This window comes from Aythya fuligula, chromosome 12 (assembly GCF_009819795.1).
Source record: "Aythya fuligula isolate bAytFul2 chromosome 12, bAytFul2.pri, whole genome shotgun sequence".
NCBI classification, from domain to species: Eukaryota; Metazoa; Chordata; class Aves; order Anseriformes; family Anatidae; genus Aythya; species Aythya fuligula.
The window spans coordinates 10,568,476-10,583,044 of NC_045570.1; the positions used below are offsets into that span (position 1 = coordinate 10,568,476).

At 36.9% G+C, this 14,569-nt stretch overlaps 1 protein-coding gene across 1 annotated transcript in view; it reads right to left on the bottom strand.

Moving 5' to 3' along the window:
* The window catches only part of RHPN2 (rhophilin Rho GTPase binding protein 2), a 29,391-nt gene that overhangs the window by 7,954 nt on the left and 6,868 nt on the right, over positions 1-14,569 (bottom strand). The window contains exons 2-9 of the mRNA XM_032195354.1: positions 11,953-12,068; positions 10,243-10,371; positions 7,201-7,276; positions 5,486-5,563; positions 4,684-4,808; positions 3,569-3,735; positions 1,118-1,305; positions 242-398 (exon numbers count right to left, since the gene is read on the bottom strand). Of these exons, the coding sequence (XP_032051245.1) occupies positions 242-398; positions 1,118-1,305; positions 3,569-3,735; positions 4,684-4,808; positions 5,486-5,563; positions 7,201-7,276; positions 10,243-10,371; positions 11,953-12,068 (1,036 nt within the window). The remainder of the gene's footprint in view (positions 1-241; positions 399-1,117; positions 1,306-3,568; positions 3,736-4,683; positions 4,809-5,485; positions 5,564-7,200; positions 7,277-10,242; positions 10,372-11,952; positions 12,069-14,569) is intronic.

Here is a 14,569-nt window from a genome sequence, read left to right on the forward strand (position 1 = left end):
TAGATTAATAGATATAACATTTCTTCTGTTTCTGCAAGAGGTAGCTTGTTGAACTTTTCCAGTCATCTGTGAAGGACAAAGAAGCCTGGCCTCGTATCTGGACAGGAAAGTGGCCACAAAATAACATACATTGAAACCCCCCAATGTTCCAGGCTCTTTGTTGTAAATAATTATAATTTAGTCTGTGAATACATGTTTGTTAGTGTTGTTTACATGTACATATATCAAACATGATTCTTACATTCATGGTCACACAAAATGGTGGCAATGAAGTAATGTGCCAGAGCTTTGTAGTGGTCCGATTTTATTTGTACCAGTTTAGACCAAGAATAAGGGATATTCTCTTTGACTGGTTCCTGAGTCATTGCAGTGTTAACCATCATGTAAACCTCTCCCACCTAAAATAAAGCACAGAATTGAAATGTGACAGCTTTACATTAGTTATTAGGAGCTCAGTTACTCAAATAAGGGATATTATAGTCAGCCTTGAGATAATTTTATGTGCAACCCATCACAAGATAGACCACTTGGCTAATAAGGAGACAGTAATATCTCTTCTATTCCAAAATGGCTCAGAAAGCATATCCAGATCTGTTTTCATACCCAATTTTTAATGTCAACAACCTCAAGTACAAATGCTACCTTCTGGGGCACAGCCTGCCTCTCCATTTTTCATGCAAGTCCCAAAGCAGCTCTGCAGCTACCAATCTGATTCTGTGCCCTTCCCCCAGTTACAATTCAGTTACTCTTTTGGACTTCTTAGGTTTGCTCAACCTCAAGCCACTAGGAAGTTACAGATTGAGTGTTCAGCATGTAACAGAGAACCACACAAAAGACTCTGCTCTTTTGTATGCTGAACTGTGGACAAGGTCTGTACTGTTTGGTAGAGCAATACAGCAAATTGCTTGTTAAAAGAAAAAACAAAAAACAAGCTTTGGCAAGTGCCCAAGATTGCAACTTTAAATATAGTTTGAGCTGTTCCTTGCTACTTTGGGTTTTCATTAACAATTGTCAGAATTTAGGCTTAATAAACTCTTAATATTACTAGAGGTTTATCTAGTAACACCTCACTGGAAACCGTTATTTTAAAGACTAAGTATTAAGTCTCTTATTTTACCTTGGCAGTTTCCTGTGTCATCTTCACTAGTGTGAAAAACTCATTGCGTATTCCAGGAAGGCTCATCTGCTCAAAAGCACACTCTTGAGCTTGAGCAAGCATCATTTTTACAAGTACGTTCAGCATTGCTGGGCTCATGTCATAACTTGGTGTGTGAGTAAAGGTCTCCTTTAAGTAGTTTAGGACTCCTGAAAGAACAATTTATTTTTTTTGGTCAGCATTACAGAAAGAGAGAGAAATGGGTGAATTTAATTTTAGCATGTATGATAATAAGATTAAAAGGTTTCTAGTACTGAATTACAGCAATCTGAAGGGATTCCTGGTATGCATAAAAATTAAACTGACCTACTGGTTTTGCTTTGCATTCCCATAAAACGTACAGATCTCAAAATCACAATTCAGAGGAGCAGCAGAAGATACAGGTTTTAAGGGCAATACCTTCATATTTGTTTATAACAGTTCTGGTGACTGACCATAAAGCTACGCTGAACTGAATGTGACTTTTATATGGGAGTCGTAGGCTAGGGCTTTTATATAGAAAAAGAAAGAAAAAAAAAAGTAATCTATGCAACTGTAAATTGCAGAACCCTTCAATGGAGTGAGAAAAATGTATAAACTTATTAATTATGAGTCTCCTTCGTAGATGTTGCTAAATGGAAGCTCAGTTTCATATAAGTAAACTAGGACAGTATATTTAATTGGATAAAATTACATTCTGCTCTAGACATTTGGTTTCACCAACATACTAATCATTCCTATCATTTATCACATTAAAAGCAAACACTAGCTGTAGTGCAAATATTAAGGAACAGTTTCACATATGAAAGCGTAACCTTCAGCATGCATGTCATCCAACTGGTTTAGTGAGCTCTGCTGGCCTGCTAATTACTGATAATACTAAACAAGTGCAAAGATAAGACCTCTGCTTTCTGAGTGTCCCACCTTCTGTAATCTTACTTCTTGTCACTTCTTTTATTTCTGCCATGCTGTGCTATGTTTTCCTACCGCCAGTTTCTGCTATCTTTCATTTTCTATGTTATATTCGTATCTTTTAACTTAACATATCCTTACACATATTTGAATTATGGCCATCTCTGCATTTTTCCCACCACCACCGAAAGCCATTTGCCAGACACATCCAAGTACTGACAGAGCGCCCTACAAAAAGGAACTGAAAGTACAGAAAAAAAATCTTTTTGGTTCTCAACATAGTTCTGCTTACACAGTAAGCATACGCACAGTGAGAGCTTTGTTGAGAATAAACTCTGTCCAACATTTTCCATTCAGCACTGAGAAATGGTTAATACATGCTGTATATCATGTCTCCAGCAACATAATGAACAGTGTTACGGAGCCATGCACAGGTACAATGAAATGCCTCTTGAGCATGTTGCTTTGGGGCCCTGGAAAGGTATTGTGGTAGTAGATGATACATTTAAATTTGTGAATTAATTCTGTTCTGCAAATATATTGAAAAGTAGTGACTTCATTTGCAAAATGGAAGGAGCAGCTGCAAAACGGAGAAATCTCTCAAATACAAATTTTCTACCTGAAATTTAGGATCTGTAAGATACAAAGGTTGAAAACCAAAATCTACTTAATAAATGCATGAAGAAATGCCATCGGATTTTCTGGATAGCTGTTCTGTGTGCTCAGAAAAGGGGCTTTATGACAATCCTATTATGTGGTTCACAGTTTGCAGCATACAGAGCAAACCCACAGCCACAGATTGTTACTGCAAAAACAAATCTTAGAGTACACATGAATTATATGAATTACATAGGTAGTGTCTTTAAGCACTATTTGTAGCACAGATGATATTTACAAAAAATTAGAAAAACTACTTGAAGAAATAACAACAGCTTCTACAAAATGTTATTTTAAGGGATCCAATTCCCTTTATTAGAATTTGCATTTTTCTTTGCTTGGGATGGAAATTTAGTATTTTGAATGTTTGCCTTTGGAATCTAGACAACCTAGGTAGCTAACTTCAAATGAATTGTAAATTTCACCATAGAACATAGTAAGATTAATTCTGAAAAGACCATACAAAAATGGGTTCTAAGCTCCTTATTAACTCTTCAAATTGTTTATTGTACAGATTTTACACCAATGTAATATCACAGAGGCCAAAGCAGCTATGCCCATGAAACAAAGAATGAACAAAATGAAACAGTTAGCATTAGGACTATCACTAAGACCTTTGAACTACAATTCATTAATCATTAACCACAGCATTAACTGTCTTTATCAGCACATTCAAACTGCAGTTCCAGGTTTTGAATTAAAGTTTCATCTCAGATCTTCTCTAGACTTTTTGAATTTCCCTATTGCACCTTTTTTGCTTAAGGAATTTGGTAAAAAAAAAATGCACAAATTTGCAGGATGTCAGGCTGAGATAAGGAACGTTCACATAAATGTGTTTTTATATTTTGTATTTTATATTTGTACCTGCAGCTCTCTGAAAAGCATCAACAGCATTTTCAAGCCCATTTTGGGTCTGACGATTGCATCTTGTTCCAATCTGGGTATAGAGGGCTCCAATATTAAACAAAATGCTAGCCTTTTCAAGCAACAGATTTTGCTGACATACAGGAACACCTGTGAAAGAATCATACCTTTGGAAACAAACATTAGACTAAGTGTTAAGATGTGCAGAACCCATTGAAACTACAGATATTTTCATTCAGTTTTTCCAAAAGAACAGTGTCATTCTTAATTGTTCTGCTACAGTAAAAATAAAGGTGATTAGAAACACCATTATGTATTGCAATGACAATTTAGGTGCTGCAAACTACAGAATGGTTTTAAGACTTAGTTTTCAGGTTTTAAAGCAATGCCTCCAGAAGCATATTAGTAAGTGCCTATAAAACATTACTGAGGCTGAGAGCATCCTGGGGAAGTATTCCTACGTGCTTGCTATGTTCCTGTACTTTTTAATCAGGCACGCACTATTAGATGTTGCCACAGATTAACTATTGGCCCTTATATCCTGACCCTATATAACTTGTGTTTTAAAGTTCCTTTTTGCAGTTATGACTATTAACAATCTTCTTGCTTGTATCATAGTTCTCATTTTTTTCAATCACAAAAATCAAAATTCTGAATTCAGAGTCCATCATCCTTGCTCATAAGTGTAGTAAACACTACACTATAATAAATTACATCATTCTTCTTTCCAGGGCCAGATACTCAAGAAACCGAAGGAGTGTCTGACCCATTCCCCATCTGCTTCAAGCAACAAAGTTCAGAGTCCAGGAAACATCTACAGTTGTCCAAAATGATTTTTTGCCCCCTTTTTCCCTTGTGCAGACCTGTAGCCCAAAACATAACTCAGACAATAGCTTCATCCTAAGTATGAAAAGGGCTAACGTGTTGTATTCAGGTTTACACTTAATACCAAAAAACAAACAAAACAAAACAAACACACCACAAAACCACCAACCACTATTGACAATGCACACTGGGATGGGGGGGAGAGAAGCACAGACATGTTTCAAATTAAACAGGAGACAAGTTAAAGATTAACCGTGTTCTTTAAAAAAAAAAAAAAATTCCACACTTACCACGTAAATAAAATTCCCATGTGCCTGGTAGGTGGGAAGAATCTGTTTTCTACATAACCAAGTTGAAGGAAATAGCTTATCAACATCTCAATGCCAGCTTCATCTCGGCTAGGAGTGCGGCAAGCCTTAAAATACAACAGGTTAAAATTAAGTCTATTCTGTTGAGTTACAGGATGAATACTGCAACACCCAGGATAAAGCTCTACTTCCTCTGGACTTCTGCATTTCATAGAAACGTGTGGAATGCGAGAACACTAAGCTTAAGACCATATGGATGTACTCCAAAAAAAAGAGTTTTTCAGCTACACAGAAGTAGCACATAACTTTTATGGAAGAAAAAGGGTCCTGGTTTGTGAGTCTCAGACTTAATTAAACAAAGGTTGCAAGCATTTTATGAAAGCTACAAAGAAATTTTGTTTCTAATATAATACTGGAAACAGTAGTTAGAAATAATCACCATTTGACTGCAGTTCTTTGTGAGATGCACTCATTTGAACACTCTTCCTACTAAATTTACAATACTTCAAGTGAAAAGAATAGATAAGCTGGGATTTACAAAGCTGTGTCAATAGCTCAACCACTTTGCATAAATTCATTCTTTTCTCACTTGTTCTTTACTCAGATTGTGAAACTCTTAGAAAATGGAGATTCATGTTCTGTATCTCAGAAATTAAGTCAGTAAGAATATAATAAGTCATAAGTAACAGTGACATATGCCGATTCTACACAAATGTTAATATTTGTAACTTTAGATTAAAAGATCTCATGAAAAAAAATCTCATTATGCCATACTCCAACTTACTTGTCTGAGATCCATGAGATCTGCTATTTCGTCTTCATACTCGGAACTGTCTTCACTATAATGTTCCAGAATAAAATCCTAAAAAATAAAATATTTGAACAGATAAAATTCAGCTAAGCTATTCATTATTTTTCCCTGCAGTTCCCAACAGTACAAAATTGGTTCAGTCCTGAACTGCACATTTTCTAGTCTCCTCCAGTCAATAGTATGGCAACATATAGTGAGTGATGAGACTTCAAAAAGACAGCAGAACTAATAATTTAATTGAGAGAAAAACCCAAATTTAAGTCTGGTGTAAAGGTACCAAACACCTATTATATCAACTCCATTGAGTTTTAAAACAACAACACTTAATGATTTTGAAAGGGATAAATGAACCCTGTTATATAAAATAACAAGGGAATAAAGTGACCATAAAAACTTGTTAACAGAAAGAGGCTGCCAAATTCTTGTCAGCTATAGTAGTACAATTCCACTGAAATTAGCACAGTTACAATAGCATAAGTGGTAGTATAATCTGGCCATCAAGATTAACCTACAGATGTAAAAGCAAAGACAACTTCTATGATGATAATAAAAGACAGTTTGCCATGAGGTTCAATAACACATCGCACAATACACAGAAAGGCCCAAAGTAGAGAAGGTGGCAAGGCATATTGGCCCACAAACAAGTGGTAATAACGCTGCAACTCTGCTTTTCAACTGAGCTAGCTTGGCTAGCACAAACTGGAGTATCATTCCGTTGTGCTCAGTAAAATCTTTATTACTATTTCCTTTACACTTAGAGTAGTAATCAGTTGTAATCTTATTGGAACCAAAAACTGTAGAAGGAATTTTGATTATTTATGCTCATTTTAATTCATGTAACTATACTGTCTCTAAAGTGGGATTTCTTACAACATCTTCTGACTCCTTGTCCTATTTAGATACATTATTTCAGGTGCTATCATAAAGAGGAAAATATGGACATGAAGGCCAAGGAAGCTGTAACATGGGGGTTAGAAATAAATATTGAATGGAACAGCCATAAATAAATATTGAATACTGATTTCAGTAATAAATATTGCATGGAATGGTATCACATTCAATCTCTGAACTTGCCAAGTCCAGAAGGAAAACTAACTAATTCCAAATGTTACTTGTAGCTTCCCCTGAAAGCCCAAAGATTATTCTCAATTTAAACCCCCTTCAACTCCACCCAAGATAAAACACCTAGTGCTCCTGTACAGCATACTTTAACTATTGCTTGTCCCTTGAAGAATCAAAAACAAATCTAAAACTGAGGACAAATAAGCCAAATATTCATAAAGGGACCAAACCATCCTATAGTTCCACCGCAGGCCGAGAATAAAATTATACTAAATTATTTGTCATGCTGTTTAAACTGTAACAGCTTCTTAACAAGGAAGATCTGCTTCACTTCAAGTATGTAGTGCTTAGTAAATGTGAAGCATGGCACAAACACTAAAATCTTCATCTCTGCTAAGCACACCAGGAGAAAGCAGGCCCAGTTCTCTTTACACTGGAATGTAAATTAAGGCACAGAGCAGGGCAACAACCCAAGTAATTACTGGGTAATTTTTAAACACACTGTGATCACAGTTCTAGGACAAATACAGCAAAAAATATTTTGTACATAAGTTACTCCTACTTCTTCAAACAAATTTAAAATGCAAATTCTGTTAAGTATTCTGAAATGTATCTCTGAAATTTACCTTGAGGGGGAGTGTAAAGTCTACTTCTTTGGTTTCCTTCAGGCCAAGAGGTACCAAGGGAATGCTGAAAGTCTCTCTGTGGAAAAGATTAAAAGATTCAGAAATCTTAGTTTTATATTTGTCTGTCAATTATTATTTCTGTTTCATTTGATGACAGAAAACTAGTATGCTGATGGGTGCTCAGGTAAAACTTATATAGTTTAGAACAGGTCCTTCCTTTCCAAGAAAGTCTGCTTAGTAGCCTGGGAGTACTAGAGATGAGAGTGAGGAAAGTTATTTGTCTGTGCCTTTTTCATTTGAGACTATTTTTTCCCTAAGAAAAGAAAACAAGACTTTCAAAAGCTGGCTTACTGAAACTTAGCTCTACCTTTAAACACCTGCACAAGTTATACGTGCAAGAAACAGCTCCACAACTGCTAGGACATCTGCCACAGTAAGAGTTACTGTAATTATCAATAATTATCATCAGTATTTTACATGTTAACAATGTTTTTCTATGTAGAAGTGATGTGTCTAACAGGGAAAAGTGGGGCCAAAGTGTACCAACTTTAACAGGGAAAGGTCTAAGACTAGGAAGTTTGAGAACTACTGAGACAAAACAAGGTGTTAACCTTGTGTACAACTCAAACCATAAAACATCAAAGGGTGATAATGATGAGAACTGTGATATAAAAAATAATAATCTAATCCTCAAGAGAATATGCGTCTATATTATGGACTTAAACCCATATCACACTAGTAAACAACACTAGCTAATGGGACTCTTATCATTTAATTAAAAAGTGAAAAAAACTACCATTTATCCTTCAGTATGAAAGCTACTTATATTGCTCTTCCTCTATATTACCCTATTATAAAAAAGAGAGATCAGAGTTAGATCAGGATTGCTTCCAGGTGCGTAGTTTGCTTAGTAGGTTTAATGGATTAGTATCTGGCAATTATGAGTTTTATCTGATATTTTCCATTTTCCTGCAAGCTGATTCACTGCATAGTCATTATTCGGAGTATATCACTACCAGCTACAAAATGGCACGGGTGTGATTCATCTATGGTCTTATCAGCAGAACCAGCAAAATCACTTTCTCAGTGGAGAAAATTCTATCTGGGGAAGGTAGGAGTAACAACGCAGCTTCCTTAGCAGTGGAAGAGTGCTAAAACTGGTTTGCATGATCCAGAAAGTGGCTCTGCTAGCTTGGAAGGGGCTTCCAGGGTACAGAGCAAAAACACCACCGCAGGCAGTGAAAATTATTTTATTCCTGATGAGGCTTTTGGAAGAAACCACAACCCTTTTACATGACTTTGTATCCAGATTTTTTCCCTCGGAAGGAAGTGAGACACATGTAAGCAAAATCCTGCCTTACTGATTTAATGAATTCTAATGCTGCCCACAGTTCCTGTAGACGCTGGCATTTGTTACGCAGAGGCATTTCTATTTTTCAAGTTTCCTAGGGGCCCCACACCCATGGAGTCAGCACGGATTACATCATGGAGGCATTGGACAGTTAGGGAGGCGGTCCTGCATTTCCAAGTCGGAGCAGAAGTGGTGTCATGCTGCTCAATGCAGCCGAGACGTGCGCAATAAGCGGGAAGACCAGCCCTTCAGACCAGTGCAATACAATAAACTGTAACCTAGTGATGTGGGTGTGACCTCATGTTGAGGACTGTACACAATGGATTCAGGTGGTAGCTATTAATGGCTATTTGCTATTAAAGGCTGGTGAGCGGGTACAGAGTGAGTGGGTTATTTTAGTGGATGACATATAAAAAGCATCTAGAGCTTCAAATGTACAGCATCACAGTGGCAAAAACGCAAAACTCAGAATGGGAAGGGATCGGGAGAGAAGAAAAAGCATACTGCTGCCCAGCTACAAGGCTTCTGCATGCCTTGGGGCCTGACCTACTGCTCGTCCTTCACTGAGAATCCAGATACTTCAAATATTTAACTAGAAGGACTGGCATTGCTGGAGTCTCACTCTTATTAGCATAGCCATATCTTTCATTGCTGCTCCCTATGCTCACATCCACCTATGAAGACCAGTAAGATTTTGAACAACAACAAAAAGATAATTATCTCATCGTATAGAGAATTGTCATGGTAGGAACTTTGGCACAAGTTTCTTCCGAGAAAAAAAATAAAACATAAGATATTTTGCAGTGGGACAGCATATATTGGAAACGTACCCCACTGGAAACATGCTTAGTCCCTGTGCATTCAGGCTTCCTTGTAGTCTACCCACAAGTTAAAACCTTACCAAAAACAGTGCTAAGAAGGATCTAAAATTATACCCCCCTCCCACGAAGCACTTTAGTTTACATCTTGAGCTGCTAATGTTAATCAAATATCAGAAATTCAGTTTTAGAAGCAGCAAAACATGTACCCTATAGAGAAATCTTTGCAGTATTCAGACAGTGAATAAACTTTGAAGTTAAAGTTTCATATTTGGGAAGTCCAATGCAATTTGAAGTTTTGTGTGCTTTTTCAAGTTGAAATAACATCTTGGAGCAATTCCAACTTCATCTATTACACATTTGTGTTTTAGTCCTCTAATTTATATCTTTCAATCACTGTAACGCGCACCTTAAGGATTATCTCAAGTCTACTTTGAGCTCCAAAGCAGTGTTGTTCCTTTATCCTCTAGCTAAAGAGAGGGCTGTTGTATGCCTTTGAGAACAGATAGGTGCAACTAGGTTTGCTCACTCCAGAACGCTGTGAACCAGTTGGCCATCCTAGTACTTCAAATTCTACTAGGCGTTGTGTGTTTCTCCATAATGCCCCAAGGCCTTTCAATTCTTACAATATTCCCCTCCATGAAGGAACTCCGTATCTAAGGATTAGTGGCACATACCTTTCTCAAGTGAAAGACAAATATGCAGACTAGCCCTTAGTCAACAAATCTACTATCAAGTATGTTCTCTTCCTATCAAGTTCTCTGTTCTTTCAGGTAATTATTGTCCAGCATTCACAATAATCTAGAAACAGTTTTATTTCCACTGGCAAATAGAAGATCTGTTAATAATTGAGTAACTTAGTTTTAAACTTACTCTGTATTTTGATAAACTTCTACTGAGATGTTGAGTCCTTCTAATTCCTCCTTTAAGATCTGCAGGTCCGAGTTTACAAAACTTAGTTCCAGTAGTACCTGTTCTCGTACTTTGTTGTTGGTGGTAGCCCTGCAGAAAGAAGTGATTTTTTTTTATTGCTGAGAAACAGGTTTTGTACGAAAGCTTTGCTGACCCCCTTGCTAGCATTCTCAACATTTTAAGATTTTTTTTTATCCCCTTAAGAGATGATACAAGACCTCATGTTTCAAAATTTATTAGTGTTACTGTCAACAGAGGAAGATAGTTTCCAGCTAATAGCATGCAGACACCTAGAAGATTTTTCATGTGCTATTTTTTTGTGAGATTAAGGCTCAATTTCTTTTTCAGATACATTAATCAGTAACAATAAAGCATTTTAAACAGAATCACTATCCCGTTTTAGGATTATGCAGTCTCTTCCTATAAGATATTAGGGTGGGGAGGAGAATCCGGAAATATTTTTTCAAAAGAGACTTTCCCACTTTGTTTAACTAAGTAATGATCTGCTGAGACTTCTGATCTTAACAATAAAGAAAACAAGGTTTACATAAAACAGTTATTACAGAATGTTTTACAGCCAAGTATATAGGTAGAAAAGTTTCTTTGTAACACAATATGATTTTCTCTATAATTCTTTTTTTTTTTTTCTGAAGCAAATAGGATTTTTTAATTTGTTTCCTTTGCCATCTATATATTTACATTATAACTTCTTGAACTGCTAGCACTGCAGGTATTAATACAAGCCCCAGAGCATTTCTGCGTGATTTGCTATTTGCATGTTTCAGGACATTATACGCCTATTTCTAACCCGATTCTCCATACAGTATTACTGTTTACAAGAAACTTAAACTATTGCCAATAAACACAGATGTGAGTTTGAGATAAAAAGCAAGTTTTTTGTTGTCTAATTTGCAGCATTTTGTCTTTACCTTTAAGTTAAAATTAACCTCCATAAATATTTATGAATAATCTTCTCATACATCTGGCTCTACTGGGCACATCCTTCAGTTTTGCTGAGCATCTGGGTGAAGAACTGCATATCCCAAGGCTACAATTCTAAGCTTGTACTTCATATTTTAAATATACATTATCTGTATGTTTTCCATATTGAACTTCACTGGATTCCTGAGATTGCTTAGATTAAGCAGTGTTAAAATTTGCTGCCTGCATAACCCACACTGGATGTAAATACAGAATTGAGTGAATCTTGAGCACCACATAAATAGATGGCCAAGCTTTGATGATAGCTGCAATTTAATTATGATGTTATTGAGGCTCAATGTTTGGGCTAGCTTACCACCATCCACAGCAGGGATTCTAGTATCTTTCCCAGAAACCCCAATATTCTGTCCAGGTAAACATCTCTAATATGGCTATATTGCTCTTGACAAGGTTCACTTGCCATTATTACTAGCAATAAAGTTGACCAAACAAAGCAAGAAAGATAGTTACAGTAAGTCTAACATTCAGCCTGTATGCTGCAACACAGCAGCTTTGAAAGCACACTTTATAGCAGGCAGTAACTCAACAGAGTTAGTGCAGGAATATTCACAAAGCATCCAGCAGTCATTCATTCATCTCCCCTCTCTCCTCACCAAGAAAAAAATTAATAATAATTAAAGAAATCATTTTGCTGTTTAGGCCAGAGAACTAGGAAGCGATGGCACATACCGTAAAAGATTTTCAGCACCAGCTCTCATTCTTACTGCTCTCAAGATCTGTTGGTTTAAGACAGCTCTTTGGTTTTGTAGTTTGCTTCGACCAGTCTCAGCAAGAGGATTACATCCCTGAAATAAAGGAAACAAGTTTTGTTGTCGTTACAGGATTCTGACAAGTGAGTAATGCTGTATTTGAAAGAACTTTAATGGCATGGGTTCTGTATGAATACCAGTTACCTACACTAACATCAGTAACAAATGATTGTTTTGACAGTATTTCTTTTCTTAATCTTATTAAAAAACAAAAGAGACGCCATGATCAAAGCATGTGACACTAAATTACAGGCTGAAAATATCTGGTTTAAGGCTTATGCACATCTTTGAGCCAGTCTGTTCTCCCCTAAAAATCTTCTGAAGCTATTGTCCAATTACAACTGAATTTGACAAAGTGCTATTAAATTCCTACAGTTCATTAAAACAAAAAAAAAATCTGACAAGGCAATAAATCTTAGTAATGCTCCTCTTAACCTTTGTGAAATATCTGAGTTTCATATCAAGAGATAAAGCCTTGAAATACAAATTTATCAGAAAGCAGGATATGTAGCACCACAGCTCACACATTTAAGAATTTTTCTAAGAATCTCTGTTCTTGTTCCTTCTGGTGCTCAAACCTTTGTATTCCAGTGAGCAGTGATAAGATAAAACTATTACAGATGAATAGGATTGCATGTTTGTCTGACTTTGTTTGAGAGGAACACATTCTTAACACTTTTTTTCTTTTTTTTTTAAACAGAAGTTTCAGTTCCACTGTTGTCATTTTTTTTTGTTTTTCCTCTTTGCCTCTGCTCCCCCCTTCTTTTAAAAAGGCTTCTGTCTTTGAACATTAATACTCATCACAGCCAACCAGCACATGCCTACAGCCTTAACTACTGATTCTGAAGTAAGATCACTCTTTATTAAGGTTTACCCTTAAATGAAGTATGCCCTTTTGTGTGGCCTTGCTGGGTGTCAAGTTTAGCTGGGTCCTGCTGGATCACGCACTACACACAGAATAGGCTCAGCTCTGTCCAACTCAAGCTTTCCCACAAGTACCCCAGCCAATAGATTAGGCAGTTTTGGACCTCCCTCTTGGATTTTGACTAGAAGAATGTGGTTGTGACCTAACAGCATTTAAAAGTTTCTCAACAAGCTCTAATTATGAGTGGTCGGGCAATGACATACCAGTACATCAAAAGCAAGTATTTAAATAGAACATGAAGTTCTAATCAACAAGTCTTTATTTGGGTTGGCAAGTGAAGGCAAATTGACCTGGCAGTTGAGCAATGATCTGATCAATCCAGATTACACAAGTTTATCTGAGAAAGCCTATAGCCTAATATTGTTAATTTTAAATCCCTAGTTTTACAAGTTTGTTAATAAATAGGTAAAATGACAGGAAGCTCGTGTAAACGTCTTCCAAAGCATCGTTTGCCAGATAACTTGAAAAAACATGTCACATTAGATTACTCTCATCGCAGAAATGTTTCTACACTGAAGGACCAATTACAGCAGAAGCCCGAAACTTGGATGTGCTCTCTATACTCTCTTTGTGGAGAATGCATTGGTGGCAAACAGAACACAGAGAAGATGAACTTTTTACTGGAGAGTACATGCAGGTGTAGCAAACTTGTTCATTTATCTCAGATTAGGAGGAGTAATACTTAGGCATACTTAAAAGTACAACATGGTCTTGTATCTACAAATTGCTTTCTGCTCTTAGCCTGTAACTTCTTCTGGGCTGCTGCTGTTCTTCCTGCTTTGCTTTTTCTTCACTCTGTATTGTATGATATTTCTCCAGTACTGGTGTTCAAAGCCTTCTCCCCTTCCATTTTATCCATGCCATTTTTCATTTCAACCTTGCCAATGATTTCATCTTGCTTCCTGTATTCAGCTTGAATACTTGATTCTTGGGCCTCTCACCTTTAAACACCTGTGTAGGTCTGTGATGTTTTCTTTCAGCTTCTTGCCCAAACTGCTTAGTCCAAGCATCCTTCCTAAATGTATCATCATGCTACCCTTGTCTTCATTTTCTCTATGGAGCCACAGCTTCTATCCACACCTCCCCTACCTTTCTGTATGCCAAACAGGTTTCCTGACATCATTCAAATACTCCTTTACAACTATTTCTGGAAACTTTTTCAGAGAGATTAACTGCCTGATTCGCAAGCCCACAAAGCTCAACAGAAGTGTTTTGTTTATTTCCATGGACATTTGATCAAGGTCCAGCCCAGAAGTTAAACAGACTCCAGCTGAACAATGAGCGCAAAACTGCAGTGACCTGAAACTCTGTGCTAAGAACAAAAGGGGCAGAGATGTTCCCCTTCGTTTTGGGGCCAGCTACTAATCTCCATGTGAAGCTTTAATGCAAAAAACATCCCCTGGGGACTAAAAGGAGAAGGAGCTAACAAACTGAGGTATCCATATCAACCCCAGTGGGTTGTAAGTGCTGCACTTTTGTCTCCCTGATGAAAGGCTTCACAGGGACAGAGGAGTCTATTTTCAGGATAGACTCACCTGCTGCAAGCATATACCTCCATCCACTTCAAGGCCAATAAGGAACTCATATTTTACCTTTTGGAAAATTGTGCTTT